Source organism: Squalius cephalus (assembly GCF_949319135.1).
Source record: "Squalius cephalus genome assembly, chromosome: 2".
In the NCBI taxonomy this organism is placed as follows: Eukaryota; Metazoa; Chordata; class Actinopteri; order Cypriniformes; family Leuciscidae; genus Squalius; species Squalius cephalus.
In genome coordinates, this window is record NC_137123.1 from 25033316 (window position 1) to 25050546 (window position 17231).

Here is a 17231-nt window from a genome sequence, read left to right on the forward strand (position 1 = left end):
GTGTATTTAGCCTGTAATGTTATAATATGCATGGACCTGTATGTCTTTAAGCTGAAATGTGGGGCTAAAAAATGTAAACCTCCATGACTTTGTTTCAAAACAAACATTACTGTTGTCACAGGGCTGTGTAGTTCAGATCCGAAGAATGATGCATGATGCAGAATAAATGATGGAATCTTTTTAATAAACACCAAGAATTACCAAAACACACTACACATAAACATAGATGACACCAAACAATAAACTGAGGGAACTAAGGGATAAATACACAGAGGATGGTAATCAACAGAACAGGGAAAAGGTACAAACAATGGTAACAAACAAATGAGAACCCTGGCAAAGACAGAGACAATGAAACTAAACAGAACAAGATAATGAAACTAAACAAGACATGATCATGAAAGATATCTGGTCATTTGTTTTTTAGACACGTACCCTTTCCAACCCAGACATTGTTGAAAACATTTGCTGTAATATTATTAAAATACATTTCTGATGGTACCATATCAATAGCTGAATGTTTCATTCTATTTTTTTTAAAAAGTACATGCATTAACTTTCAGATCATAACCCATCCCTGAAACACACACACACACACATCTTCCAAAGAACTAGAGAAAAGCGTGCCTTGAGAACAGAGTGAGGGAAGCTATTGTGACATGATCAGAGTCTGGAGGTAAACTAATCAACCAAAGCTTATAATCCATAATCATCAGAGCATAACTCACAGGATCACTTTCCTCAGGCTTAGATTAGTGTTATTAACAGATTCTTCAAATCCAAAGTAGGCACTGCCTGCGTAATCCTGAAGGCAGACATACTGCTTCAGTGAGGCATTCAAACCATGAAGCCTAAATCCTACAAGCGAAGTCAAGTGCAGCTGCCTAAAGCTTTCAGCTAATATGACAATGTTTGAAGTTGTAATGACAAAGTTTAAGTTTCGTAACAATGAGTCCTGCTCTGGATTAAGAAAGGTGATGTAGGGTAAGGAATATTGGAATTAATTTTACATTACATGACATAAAATAAAAATACTCTGCAGTCTGCATAAGCACTAAATGTGCATGACAGATAAAGTACTGTTTAAGTCCAACTTTGCAGCTAAGCCAACGTATAATATATTCCCACTAATGCAATTATTTTTGAGCGACTGTTCTAATTGAAATCGTATTCTGAATGCGTCTGCTAAATTTCAATTAATCAAGCAACTTCCACTTTTATTAGATTCTGTAGTTCTTACCAAAACCCATGTTGTCAGCGAAGGTTATGGATAGACAGATGAATAAGATCAGGAAAAGTTCAAATGCAAAGTTTAATAAACATCCAACGGGTAGATACAGACAAGCGCTAACTTAAATGAGACCGGACAAACACCGAGTGATGGTGAGGAACTAATATACACATGGTGATTGAACTAGATGACGAACAGCTGTGATGATTACTGTCCATAGAAACTGATGATTGGCAGGAAAATCAAACAAAGGAACACATATGATGAATGAAAACAAACTAAAAGTCCATGAAAACGAAACTAACAAACACAACTGACATATGGTGACAGAACGCCCCCTCCTGGAAGGTGAGACCTCACCCGGCGTGGAGAGGAGGAGGCTTAGGAGGCGGACAAAGGGATGGAGAAGGTATGGTTACAGGAGATGGCGAAGGGATGGTGATAGTTGGCGGCGGAAGGGATGGTGACAGTAGGACGACGAGACCCCGGCGGTGATGATGGAAGGGGGACCCTGCTGTAGACCCAGAGCACAGCAGGGATGACAGCCCACGGTGGAGTCGAGGGAGGGAGCCAAGGTGTTGCTGTGGCTGACGACATCCTGCTTACGGCCGAAAAGAGGCGGAGCCGATGTATCCCAGGGCGCAAACAGAGAGACGATGGACATGAGTGACACCGCTGGCACTGGCGACCTAGGCGGAGTCGGCAACAAGGTTTTGTGGCGGAGCCAGAGTGCCTGAGAACTGAGGCGGAGCCGGTGTGACAGAGGAGGATCCGAAGCGAAGGAGGAAACCTGACCAAGACTGACCAAGGGGGAGCCAGTGGGACAAGGGAACCCGGTGCAGCCGCAAGGTCGAGGGTCTCTGGTGGAGCCGAGGGTCTCTGAGAGGGGCCAATCGGAGCCGACAGGTCGACGGGCTGAGGTGGAGGGAAAGGATCAGAGGCCGGAGGCGGACCTATACGATTATCTCGCTCAGGTGAGGCTGGTGGTTGCACGACCTGTGGCTTCGCGTCACAGCAAGGCGTTCCCGGGATAGACGAAGGGCTGACCAGCATGAGCATCCAGCAGAGACAGGGCTGGAGGACTGACTGAGCTGTGCAGTGAAGGTGACAGAGATAAGCTTGATGAGATCAATGACGGTAATTCCAATTCCCAACAGGTCAACGAAACAGTCTCAGTGCTGTCTTGAAACCATGATGATTCAGAACAGACAGATAATTCACAGTCTATACAGGTTTCAGTGCTGTCTTGAAACAACAATGATGAAGGAAGTACCGGGTGGGATAGGGTGGGAGGCAGTACCTCAATGTCCAAATCTATTAGCCAGTCCTCTGTGTCCAAATCCACCAGTATTCCCTCAGTTGCGCGGCTCACACTCCTGGTCAGACACGCTCTGCGGCACCGGCTCTGGGGCGATGGCTGGCACTGTCCCTTCCTTTTCGGGTTCTGGCTCACACATCGTGGTCGTGGTCGTGGTGGCACAGCAACCCCACCAATTAAATATATTCATATTATGTAATTATTAAATATTGGTCAGTACTTTTTACGGTAACACTTTATTTTTCAGTGCCCTTGTTACATGTCACATGTAGTTACTAAAGTAACAGCTATACATTATACATAACTACATGCAACTAACCCTAAACCGGACCTAACCCAACAGTATGTACATGTAATTAATTAATATTTCTCAGTACTTAAATGTATAGTTACACTGTAACAAGGACACCTAATAAAGTGTAACCCTTTTTACTTTTAATACTTAAGCACATTTACTTTTGTACTTTACTTGAGTAAAATTAAAAAGGAGTATTTAATAGTTTTACTGGAGTAATATTTTATAAGGGTATCTGTTATTTTACTCAAACCCTTAATTTGTGTACTTCATCCTCCTCTGTATGTGTGCTATACACATCAATTCTACTTAATTGTGAGCAATATGAGATATATTATCTTAAGTGCATGATTGGAAACATTACCGGGAAGGCTTGCCACAATTAGATTTCAAAGAACGGGTCACACTACTTCAAACTGAAAATATACCACATAAAGCAGATGTTCTTTTAATATCTTCACTCATTCATTCATGTTTACAAATATAAAGTCTCTATTGGGTTGCTTTTTTCTGGTTTGTCAATGGCTACACAAAGACCGTGAATAGATAAGTGTTTGTCACCGACCAGCTTCTCCAAGAGTTTCATCTGAACTGACAATGAAAATAAAAATGTCCCTATAGGCTTAATTGAGGGTCTTCTAAAGGCTGAAAAAGATGTACATGCTTCTGGGTTCCCATAATCACCTATACACATCAAATAAATTGGGGGCACATGGAACCCGCAAGACCTAACTGGCTCCAAATACACATATTCAGGACGCCAGCCACTAATGGAGAGAAGAGACAAGATGAGGGAGCAGCCGTAGGGAGCGAGCAAGATGCAGCGTTGATCGAAAAAAAAAAGCCAGCACAATCCCAGCAGCCATTAATGAAACGTATAACACGTAGACTGAGCTCTGAATGCTATTGATTGCAATGTAGAATATATAAAATGCCTATTGAACCAGCGAACGACTGTATTCCAAAGACTGAGTGATCCTCGTCAAAGACCTTACAATGGGTTGCAAGACCAGATTCTGCCCAAATGCTTGTTCTATGTTGAGCTGCAATATTTTGCACACTTTCATTTAATTTTAATGCATCTTAAATAGCTTATCAATTGAGTAAGTCACATCATTCTCACTTAATGGACCACATTGCTTTAATGAACTGAGTTTTACTGTCTACACTTAGTGGTGCCCACAGGATTCTAGTTCATGGTACATAAAAGAGCACATCGAAATATATTTCCACAAGAATCACAACCCCGAGACACGATGGATCACACACTCTAAAGCTGATTGTTGATTCTCATGCAAATCTCTCTGATTGTCATTACGACAGCTAAGTTACCAACCGAAGCTGATCAGAGCTGCTTCCCACATCAGTTGACGGGAAGCCTGTAGCCAACTAGAAGTAAAACTTCAGAAACATTATATTTGTTTTTCACTGATTTCAGTACACACTGTGAAAAAACAGGAAATTGGACACAGAGCTAGGCTTTTGAGTTTAAATATAATATTTTTTCTAGTCCAAAACCATTTTTTCCCCCTAACGAGAAGCTTTTGATTACTTGATCAGTTTAACATTTTCAAAGGGTGCTATAGATCAACCATGGCAATTTGTTAAGTGCTTTTCTGTGCAAATCCCCCAAGCTTTCATTTGAAGTCTAAAATGTTAACTTGATAAACAACTGAATCATTTTACATAAATAGACAAAGGCAAAAGAAAAATATTCTTCCTTGAAAACTATTCTCCAGTGAGAAAAATCAAATAAAACCTTTCCTGGGCCTGAAAGTAACTTGGGCTGTACGAACAAATGCAGAATGTGTTCGTTATGTTATCACTTTGATTAATGAGCACCACAGACAAATGAGGCACACTGGTTTAATGTAGAAAAGCATACATATCTGTCCATTGATTCGTCTATGAGGCTTCAGTTTTCTTCATTTTTTTTTAATGTCACTTCTAAGAACACACTGTTATTTCTACCTGTATGACTTTTTCTTCTGAGGAACATAAAAGAAGATATTTCTGAGAAATGTTTTCTCTCCATGCAATTTAACTCAATGGTAGCCAAAAGGGTTTGGTTAGGCTACCTACATTCTTTTTTTTTCTTTTTTGTTTTGCATTCCGCCGAAGAAAGAAATACATACAGTACAGGCCGGATTCACAGGCTAGATTTGTGGGCTGTCAGTTGCAACTATAATGTCCATAGCAGAAACAAATGCTGACATTTAATTCACTTGACAGACATGAAGCCAATTTCTCTTTTACCATGGCCAGCAGTATTTGTGTAAAAAACAAAAAAACAAAGCAGAATATTTTTTTTCTATCCTTCTCTTTCATCGACTACCTCCTACATGTGCTCTAAATGATCTGCTGAACTATCCAACCCTTTCCATTTTCTTTGGAGAACTTCATTCTCTAATATCTTATTGATCCCACATGTAATGACCCATTACACGTGAGTGTGTTGTGTGTTTACTCTGATGTTTGTGTGTTCCAGCCATTCCCTCAATCTACATCTAGGAACATGGAGTTAGTATTTGAATTTCATTGCCCAAACTTTGGCGACCACCAGATCTTGCAGGATCGCTCTTTATAACATCTCTCCATTCTCTTTCACTTTTCTGCATTTGTACAGTACTTCTGCTCTAGAATCAAACTGAGTGACCCCCCCAAAAAAATGATCTGCTTACCTTTCTTTTGGCTCGCAGTTGGCTCTGATAGTTGTCTGATGAAACACCTGGAATCTCTCCTCCCCAAAGCGTCAACCCAACAATAGTGTAGGTAATGCCCATGACCACCAGGGGCAGAACGTACACCAGCATTGCCAAGATGATATGATAGCTGTAGAGGTAGAGAGAGAGAGAGAGAGAGAGAGAGAGAGAGAGAGAGAGAGAGAGAGAGAGAGAGAGAGAGAGAGAGAGAGAGAGAGAGAGAGATGAGAGAGAGAGAGAGAGAGAGAGAGAGAGAGAGAGAGAGAGAGAGAGAGAGAGAGAGAGAGGTATGTATAGCTAATTTCCTTTTCTGTGACAAACAAGGGGCTCACTAAGCAAGCATCACTTACACACTTGTGATACTTTTTGTTTTATGAATGTCGCTTGTCTGACTGTAGGCTAACAGAGGCTAAATATTGGCACAAATCCAACAGTGTAGTTTTGGATTTATATTTTACAATTTCAGTCTTGAATCTAACCACACAGTTCTGCAATAACTTGAAGAAATAATGCAGTCTCAAACTTCCTCATACAGATTCTGGACTGCAATCAAAACTTCTGTTGACACTGTTTCCATACACCAGCTATGTACAAACCTAATAGAAAGCATGATTTTATAATGATTAGATTTAATATTGTTATTGGTGTTGTTAATAATACTACTAATCATGTTTTTTTTTATTATTATTGACCACTACGATAACACTTTACAATAAGGTTCATATAGTTAACATTAGTTCATGTATTAACTAACATGAACTATCAATAAGCAATACATTTGTTACAGTATTTATTAATCTTTGTTAATGTAAGTTAATAAAAACACAGTTGTTCATTGTTTGTTCATGTTAGTTCACCTACTTTTGATTTAAATAATGTATTAGTAAAAGAAATGAACATTAACTAAGATTAATAAATGCTGTAGAAGGATTGTTATTCTTAGTTCATGTTAACTAAAGTAGTTAAATAATGCTAACTAATGAAACCTTATTGAAAATTGATACCACAACTACTTTATTATTATTGACAACTACTACTATTACTATTATAAATATATATTTTAAACATGCATGCATATTTAAATAGCTCTCACGTGAAAGGGTCCCCTGAAAGTCTCGGCCAGGCAATGTAGCAGATGGTCCGTACGCGAAGTTGTTTGATGGTTGAAAAGAAACACACGGGAAAGGCCAAAACCACAGCCAGCAGCCAAATACACACTATGATCACCTTAGTGGCTGTGGCTGAAAGTCGTGGTTTCAGGGGATGGATGATGGCCATGTACCTGTAAAACACAAACAGATGACCGATCAGTCTCGTGTCACACGTATAGTCTGAAACAGCTTCATTAATAAATAAATTCAACCTGCCAGGTGAATACAACATTCCATAACAGAAAAGTAACAAAACAAATTTAACTCTCACTCCAAGCCTTCTCTTAATCATTTGGAAATATTGATTAATCACATGCCATTGATTACTTCTGAACTCCATAATGTGGGACTAGCCTATGTGCTTACCATATTCACAAGCATTTTTAAGGAGTAGTTCACTTTAAAATGAAAATTAGCCCATGATTTACTCACCCTAAAGCCATCCTAGGTGTATACGACTTTATTCTTTCAGACGAATACAATCGGAGTTATATTAATAAACACCCTGACGATTCCGAGCTTTATAATGGCAGTGAATTGCAACCATCAGATTGAAGCTCACAAAAGTGCATCCATCCATTATATAAGAACTCCACATGGCTCACGGCTAAACAGCCCACTGCAAACACCCTTGTAATTCGCTTCAACCTTTTGATGAATGATTATTTTATAGAAGGTTCAAGTGGTGTGTGTAAGGAACTGGAAGCCATGCAAATTACGGCTGTTTCCAAAGCATGCAGTGCCATCTGCTGTTAAAAAATAAGCTCAGAATCGATTCAAGAGAGAATCGCAATGCATTCGGAAAAAATTGGAATCGATCCAGAATCATTTCTCGATTCACAATGCATCAATTTATTGTCCCAGCCCTACTTCCGACGTCATTAGTTGTGTAAGTTGCACTTTAGGCGCAAGTAGACTGCATATGGCCGTTTGGCCGGAAGCTAGAATTTTACTTTGTAACGGTAAATATGAATACTTTTCTTACACTAAAGCTTTGCTTCAGAAAGCCTTTATTAACCTCCCGGAGCCGTGTGGAGTTTTTATATAATGGATGGATGCACTTTTTTGAGCTTCATACTGATGGTTGCAATGGTTGCAATCCACTGCCATTATAAATCTCAGAAGCGTCAGGGTGTTTATTAATATAACTCAGATTGTATTCGTCTGAAAGAAGAGAGTCATATACACCTAGGATGGCTTAAGGGTGAGTAAATCATGGGCTAATTTTAATTTTAAAGTGAACTACTCCTTTAAGAGTGATAATAGGTCATTTACTTTAATGACTCCCTCATCTAAGCAGTGAATGGCTTTGTTAGACAGCCAATAACTCTTGGGCAGAGAAGGTTATTTTTGGGATATAGACAGCATCAATGTCAAAGCACTCATGTGGGCATCTTGGATAAACAACAGGGGAGATGACGGAATGGTACACTGTCTATGTTTTAGTTATAATAGTAATGAATATTAATACCAGCATGTGTCTAGAAAACATTCACAAATGTAGATTAATTAATATACTGCAGTTAAATACAGCTAATTATGTCATGCTGTGATGTGTTAAGCTGCCACAATCATACAAGCTGTTTGCAATTTGATGCTCCATTATTTTTTGAAAAGCATTAAAGGCACAAATCCTATTATTTTTCTTTAATTTGTGTGTGTGTGTATATATATATATATATATATATATATATATATATATATATATATATATATATATATATATACATACATATATATATATATATATTAGGGCTGTCAAAAGATTAATCTCGATTAATCGCATCCAAAATAAAAGTTTGTGTTTACATAATATATATGTGTGTGTACTGTGTATAATTATTTTGTATATATAAATACACACACATGCATGTATATATTTAAGAAATATTTGCATACATATACTGTATATATATTTATAAAGTTTATATTATATATAAATATATATTTTTTTATATATAAATAACACATTTTTCTTAAATATATACATGCATGTGTGTGTATTTATATATACAAATTTAATTATACACAGTACACACACATATATTATTAAAAACAAACTTTTATTTTGGATGCGATTAATCGCGATTAATCTTTTGACAGCCCTAATATATATATATATATATATATATATATATATATATACACACACACACAGACACACACACACACACACACACACAGTGTTTGGTAGATTACGTACAAATTGTAGTTTGTTACTGATTCCAAATTCCAAATTACAAAAAGATTACAAATTACTGATAGACAAAAATTTTAGTCAATAAGGTATTACGCATTACACATTTTAGGTAACAGTCTATAATCGGACTACTTTTTGATTACTTTAGACCTGACTCATTTATCACATTGTTGCAACGTTGAGAAATGTTGAGAAAAACCTCCTTAAAGGTGAAATGATGTCTGTAAATCCAGTGGTCAAATGCTTTGTGGCCTCTCAATTTTCCATGTAATTATAACCACCTGTTAGGTAGTGGGTGGTATGTGAGTGCAATTTCACAAAACTAGAAGACTATATATGAGCTATATATAAGCTGTATACGATTTTTAAACATGAATTAGAAGAATTAGGGAGAATCAATAAATGATGAACAATTTACTGCCATTGTGTGAATATGTAATAAAAAAAGTAGTCTGATTACAAGTAATTTAAAATGTAATACAATCTAATTACAAGTACTTAATATTTGGAATCTGATTACATAATCCAGATTACATGTAATCAGTTTTACCCAGCACTGCATACACACACATACATACATACATACAATTATATACATACACACTAGATCTCATGTTCACAAGTTTAGATATATTAGAGTTTTTGCACTCTATTCATGGAAAGCATCGGCTAAATGTAAAATAAGTCAGCTAAATAATATCACATTCAAGTGTAATGCCATTGATGACAAAATGTTTGAACTGAGATTGAACCTAGTGGCCTCCACTATTCGTCAAAAAATGTCGCACATAATAGTTTCATTAAAGTTTCATAAACCAACAAATGCACCAGAATGAGTTTTTTTTGTCAGCAATGCCATCTCTCTGACAGTAAAATAAAACATTTATGTACTAAAAAATACTGTCTGGGCAAGTGGTGTCAGCACAAATCTCACACTTTCCTCCAAATGCAACTGCAAGCACACTGACCCACTGCAAATTCCTGCAGACGTCACAATTGCTCTTTACATTAGAGTAGTGACTGCCTTCCAGCAAAAACAACAGTAACAGCAAATGTGGGTTGTGAAATATGTAGCCTGCAGCCATGAGCACTATGTGACATTTTGAGCACAGGAAATAACTATGAAGAACTTTTTTTTTTTGCGTTTTCCGTTGTCTAATATAATTCCCTTCTTGCAGTAACTATGTTTTGGTTGCTAAAAATAACAACACCATTTTCTATATAATAAAGGGGTTATTTCACACATTTTGTTGTTGTTGTTCTTGTTCCCAGAGGTTCACTTAATAATATTAGTAAAGGTTTTTGGGTCAGAATCAGTCATTATATAGCTTTTTATGACCATATTCCATTTTTTCATCCTTCAGTATCAAATGCCTTTGATAAGGCTGCATTAGATATTTAGGCTGCATTGACAGGATCCAAAAATAAACCACACTAAAATGTGTAGCACAGACTATCATACTTACTTGAATAGGGACCTTGGATCAAGTCGCTTTTGCAGTTTCAGTTTCAATAAATGGTCTACTGTTTTCATAGTATTTTGGATTTGGATTTTAATTAGCAATATTTCTAATTATTTCTAATATCTCAAAATAATAAACGAAAGATTGATTTGAGGACGATAGAACCATTTTACTTGAATTTACAGTGCCTCTGCTTTTACAGTGATAAAAAAATTGCCTTTATAAAAGGACTCAAAACAAGTCCTCTATTCAGAATAAATTAGTATGATATCAGAATTGTAATGCAAAATGATTAAGCTCATCAAATGCCACCTCATCTTTTAAGCATATCTGAACTTATACATACATAAAACAGTTCTGTATGTTGACTGAATAATAGCTTGCTATGTTGATTTTAGAGTGATCTCCATTCATATTAATGAGCATTATATCTGAGTACCCTGACATTTAACTAGTTGGGGTCAAGTTGAGAGAGCACAAGCATCAAGCCATGAGCTTCAGGCATCAGTCATAATCAAAAGTTACACTGCTTCCATTATTTTCACTAGTGCAATGTGACAACTCACTTTCTGACATGAGTTTCACTGAAAGGACACAGAAAAAGTATTGGATTATATTTGGCGTTAGAGTGATGTCTGTAAAATATACAGCTCTTGCACTCATTTTACAGCATTGCATAACTCTGACATTTGTCTTTCACTTACTCCAGAATTCATACAGCTGATGATGGCATCAAAAATAATTGACCTAAGTAAGTACTTAAATACAGTACACTGATACGTGCTCACTGTGCTGAACTAATCATCCTAATCTGAAAGGTTACTGATAAGGTTCAAAAGTCCCATTTAATATATGCATTATTTTCGCACTATTTAGTTAGTGAGATTTTAGTCTAATCAGAGGAAAAATAAGGAAATATCAGCAGGGTGCTGAGAGGAAAAGAATGATTAGATGGCACAGCATGACGTAAAGGGATGAGACGGCAGCAATGTTCTCAAAATAAATATATAAACATTTCCACATTTACCTACGCAGATTATGCATCCTAAAGACCTGGGCGGATTCGGCGGAAAAAAACTTTCAACTTCTTAAAAGTTCCAAACAAAGCATTGCTTGTGGCAAAATGACTCAACTCAGACAGCACTGAGACTCTCTGAAATATTCAGTATTCAGAACCTTGTGGCTTCTAAAATGCAGTTCTCCTATCAGTTGAACTCATTCACATTAGTTTGGATTGTTCTTTTAAAATCTCGATTTCAAATAACTGCATCTGATTAGAGGCAAGGACAGATCAAGATCAATGAGCGCCATAGAAGGACAATCTCTCTGGTAGTGCTAAATGCAAGCTATTTGTCTCTCTCTCTGTTGATTCTGTTCATGGAGAGTAGAATTCATTTACAGTTGAATTGGTGCGCATCCCTTTCACTATCTAATAAGTTTGGGCCAAATGAATTGTATGGAGCACAGTAAAATAAAGCCAATGAGGCAACCCACTCCATGTAAAATCAAAGTTTTATTAGGCTACATAATTATTTTTTTTACATTTTTTAAAAATAATAATCATTTCTTTAGAAGGCCATTTTAATGATCAAAAAAAGATGCATCCAAGTAAGTAAGGCCATTTTAATGATCAAAAAAAGATGCATCTAAGTAAGGCCATTTTAATGATCAAAAAAATATGCATCTTCATTGTGACAAATTCTTGCCAAACCTTAAATTTTAAAGGGGTCATGAACTTTTGATATGTAAGAGGTTATTGTACTATTAAAACATCCTGTAAGTTTCAGAACTCAAAACTTCGTTATTAGTCTAAAAACAGCTTTTATTGTAACAAAGCTCTGAAAACGATTTGTGTGTAATAGTGTGACAAAAAAAAACACCTCAGCAGAATCAGATCAAAGCCTCAAGTGGAACTCATTGCAGAGTCAAATGACGTCCAACTCCACCTCTCTGGGCGTCTAATGGGGTTTAGGGATAGGGTTAGGGTGTGGTTGTATATTCTGGCTCCACCCATTAAGCCCAAATTACATTCGCACCTCCTCACTGGACGTCTAGCCACCCATTTGCTCTGTCCCATCCTACTCTACATCATGACATCTTTGGCCCCGCCCACTGGCGCATTAGTGAGAGAAGAGAGATGCAGCATCAATGGACTAAAAATAACATTATCTTCCAAAAGATCCTAATGCTAGGAAAGTGGTTATTTATTTTCAAATATGTGAATGTCTCAGTAAAGCATTATTTGTTTATTCTGTACATTTCACTGTGGATTTCGCAATTTTGACACAGGCTTTGCAGACAGACTTTTACTGTAAGATATGTACCTGACACTAATGCCACGACATGTAAGTAACCATGTTAGTTCTAACGCCTGATCTGTGATCAGTGATTTCTGATATGATTAATTTACAGTCAGATGTTCTATGTCTCAAAATAATTTATTGCTGTTTATGCGTCCATAAATCTAAAAACGGTCAACTTCACATTGTTCTCTTAGTAGCATGAAAATAAGATATCTAAATTGTAATTGAATTATATACAGAGAGCGATCAAAGAACACTCCCTTTTACTCCGGCGGCTAATCGCTGAAGCTGTCAATCAAACAGCGCGAGATTATCAGTGACTGAGTTCTGGACTCTCGCAAAAACTCCCATTATAATCCACTGAATCTCTTATTTACATCATGTTTTCATTGTTAGCTATGATGAAAGCATTTGTGAGAAATCGAATGCTTAAATCGAGCTGCAATGATGAGATCACTGCATTCATGCGCTCAACAGACATGTCTGTCATCAGCTACAATGCTCATCGCTGCAACCTTTCATGCGATGGAAGTAGATCTAAATATAATGCTATTGTGGCAAGCAGGACTATTGCTAATTGCCGGTGGGGTGTTTGCTAATGAGTGCCGCCTGCGCCGCCGCACTGGTCTTGAGTTTCTCACGGACTACTGCTGCACACACATAAACAAAACAAAATGTAAAGTCCAGGCCTGGTCTTCTCTCACCCTTCACTGTCATCACTCCTAAGTCGTCCTTTAATGCTTCTGAAGCTCCTCTGTGAGAGACTTGAGACCGGTGCGGCACGCAGGTGACACTCATTAGCAATCACGCCAACCTGCTTGCCACAGCTATAATCAACACTTTTCATGATTAGTTAAAAAGCTGTAATAGAAAAATCATAGTAAAAGATTTTGAGAGTTTCATGTGGAACACTATGCAAAGATGTTAGCCAATCAAAGCAGTGGGCGTTTACACTGAAGTCTCAAAGCAGACACGCCCCTTCAAACAGAGCATTCAAATCAGAGGGCTACAATCAGGATAGAAAACAGCCTTTTTATTTCTAAATTATGACCATTTTTGATGTAAAAATCATACTAACATTAAAAGTGCACCTCAGGAAACATTCTAAAATAATAAGAAAAATGCCGCTCATGACTCCTTTAAAGAATATCACTGATTTATCATCAAAACTGAATGAGTTCAATTTTGAGCTTTTCAACTCAGGCTAAGAATTTTGCCATAAAATATTGCTTATGAATGTGGTTTCAATTGCACTGTGTGATTTGATTTCCAAGAAAATAAAGAATGCGCATCTGCACCTGCAAAGATGCCCCCTGAAGGTGCTGTTAGAAGAGCTCAGCGATCCACAATCATTGTGCAGCCATTTACTTTAAGTCAACCATTCTGTGTAAGAAGGACTGCCTGAGGCACTTTTCCCAGTCAAGAGAATTGACACATAAATAACTGTTTAAACCAATCTAAACTGAATCTGTCAAGTCTATATAAATACATATCAAAGGACAGTTTTAAAGTGCATATAACTCTTCCAGAGACTGTAAAAAAGAAAAAATGTGTCATTAAAAGGCTAAAATACTTGGGGGAAAAAATGTTTGGCTTTTATTTATTTATTTTAAAAGCAGTAAGGCAAATTAGTTTTATTCTGGAAAAACTGTTGTCAGTGTGACATAAAGTCACCATGAAATCAAAATAGACAATTCTAATTTTTGTATGAATAATGCAGGTTTTTTTTTTTTTTTTTATATAAATTATTTTTCTGTACACATAAAAAAATGTTTACAATTCATGTGCCCTCCCAATCTTTAATCAAAATAGCTTCCCCTCAATCTTGCAGCAACATCACTTCTCTGATGACGTGATTACTGGCATGAGGGCGGGACAACCTGTCACTCACATGACTTCAGTCACAGCAATAGCAAACCACTGCAATGATCCAACAATCCAATCATTTCCTGATTGACATTTTTGATGTGGCAAAATACATTTGTAAAAATTAAATAAAATGTTTGAATTTTTTATATTTTATATATTTTGCTAGATAGTTAAACTACATTTTAGAGTCATTAAATAAATAAAAATTTTGTAGAAAAAAAATCATGAAACGTGAAACCATTATGATAAGAAATGTTGCATTAAAAAAGGTTAGACCTATTGCAATGTATTAATGCCATGCATTAAAACAACATTTATTGAGTTCTCACAGTGATTTAATGTTAACTTTGCATGTACTCTACCTGTCGACTGCTATTGCGCTCATGGAGTAAATGCTTGCGAACACGGAGGTGACGGGGAAAAAGTTGTGAAATTTGCAGTAGGCTTCTCCAAAATACCAATCATTGTGCGCGGCATAAACAAAATTAATCAAAGTGTTGAAGGCGGCCATCGATGCGTCTGAAAACGCCAGGTTGAGCAGAAAGTAATTGGTTACGGTTCGCATCCGCTTGTGAGCCAGAATGATCCACATGACGATCAGATTCCCGAACACCGCGATCGCTAGGATGGAGCTGTACGCCACAGACCAGAGCGCGATGCGCCACGGCGGCTGCACGAACTGGTTTGTAAAGTTCCCCGTTAGGTTAGATCCGTTTTGTGGAGGTTCCATGGCGAAAATGTGCAGAAATCTTCTGATATACAATACCTGAAGTGGACTGGAGACCGCGCGCGATGCACACTGTTCCAAATGCGCGCGAGAGAATCCTTTGCTCAAACGGAAAACGGCAACATGTCACTTAGAAATGGTCGATTTGGTGGGAATCGATGCCAAATGGACCGACTGACAAATTCTCTAGTCTTTTCTATCGATACGTAAATCGCTTATAAGTTCTTAAAGGCGCGTGGTTGTCTACTGACTCCTGTTGAACGCAGCCACGAGCGCAACACACTCTGTAGTCAGATGCAGCGCCATGCACAATGTGACAAGTGGACTAAGTAGTGCAACTGGGAGAGAGAGTGATCGATTGATTCACGGCGTAGAGTTAAAGTACAGACAAGGACAAATTGGACTGAATACTGAATTTAATCAATGAGTAAAACACATTTGCGAAACAGCTAGGTCAATGCCCAGTAGTTCAGAAAAAACACCAGCATCTATGCAGAGGTTGTTGTACCAAAAAAAAAAAACCAAAAAAAAACACTCTATATAGTATTAATTTAGTTACATATACTTTGTCATACATGGTCCTTATTTTATGTGCATTATTAAGCCATTATTTAAAAACAAATCTCAACATGTGGTTACTCAACAAAAAAGATAGACTGTGATTTTACTTTGGTTTTGGTGCAATTCAAACAAATGAAAGATAAATTAATAGGCGTAATTTGCGGGCGGGACATGTCATAATTCAGAGAATCTCAGGACGGATAATATATTTGCATTATAGAAACATGAATATGTCGATAAATTAAACTCAATGGACTATTGAAATTGATTTCTTTTTCTGCAATTGTTATTGTACATATCTGATCACACACACACACACGTTTGTTTGGCTATATTTTGAGGACCTCCATCAGCCTGATCTCATGAAAATGCGTCTCTATAGCACGCATTGTGTTTATCGTGCAATTTATACGCGAAAAATGAGTTTTTACGTGCATATGATACGCAGTTTTCGCGTGCATTTGATACGCACTTTATTGCGTGTAATACACACGCACCCCAAACCACTAATCCTAACCAAACGTATAATACACACGTAGCCTACCCCACACCACTACTAAACCTACCCTAAACCTACCCATGCGTAACATATGCACGTGGACCAGCAAAAAGTCCTCACAAAGTATAGGGAATCTCAAGTTTTACAATCCTTTGAAGACATTTGGTCCTCAAAAGAATAGCTAAACATGCCAACAAACACACACACACACACACACACACACACACACACGCACACACACACTCCTGTCCAACCCACTTTTTTTTTTAATTATGCCACTTGATGAACTGCATTAGACATATGCAACATGTTTATTAACCACATCATGCACATTGGTCCCTCATGGTGCTATGGTAACAGACAATCATGGAACACCGGCCTATTGTTGAGTCTTTTACAGATTGGTGTCGAGAGGCTGGTCTACTTCTGAATGCTGAGAAAACCAAGCATATGTGTATCGATCTGCAGCGTAATCAGGCAGTAGTGCCACGTACGATTATAATCATTAGATTAAATTGGTCGAAAGGAATAAGTATCTAGGCACTATTATCGATAATAAATTACATAAAGAATACTGATAGACTGATGAGTCAACAAAGACTTTATTGTCTGTGGAAATTAGTCAAATTTAATATTGACAGGACATTGACGACTGTTTTTTATAAGGCATATTGAATTGATTTTAACATTTTCATTGATTTGTTGGTTTGCCTCTTTGAAGGTCAAACAAAAAATATATATATGTTCAAAGGTTGTAAATAACTGCAGTAAAGTATTGGGTGTGAATTGCCTGGGCTGTCAGTTGTTGTTGTTGTTTTTTTAATGCAGAAAGCGCATCACATCGTATCTGACACATATCACCCTCTTTAAAAGAAATATAAAAAAAAAAAATGAATTTGAAACATAAAGTAA

General features: G+C 37.2%; 1 protein-coding gene across 1 annotated transcript in view; it reads right to left on the reverse strand.

Annotated features, from left to right (window-relative positions):
* The window catches only part of tacr3a (tachykinin receptor 3a), a 31300-nt gene extending 15683 nt beyond the window's left edge, over positions 1–15617 (reverse strand). Inside the window, exons 1-3 of the mRNA XM_079898226.1 lie at positions 14895–15617; positions 6640–6828; positions 5526–5676 (exon numbers count right to left, since the gene is read on the reverse strand). Of these exons, the coding sequence (XP_079754352.1) occupies positions 5526–5676; positions 6640–6828; positions 14895–15262 (708 nt within the window). The 5' untranslated portion in view covers positions 15263–15617. The remainder of the gene's footprint in view (positions 1–5525; positions 5677–6639; positions 6829–14894) is intronic.
* Positions 15618–17231: the final 1614 nt, after the last annotated feature.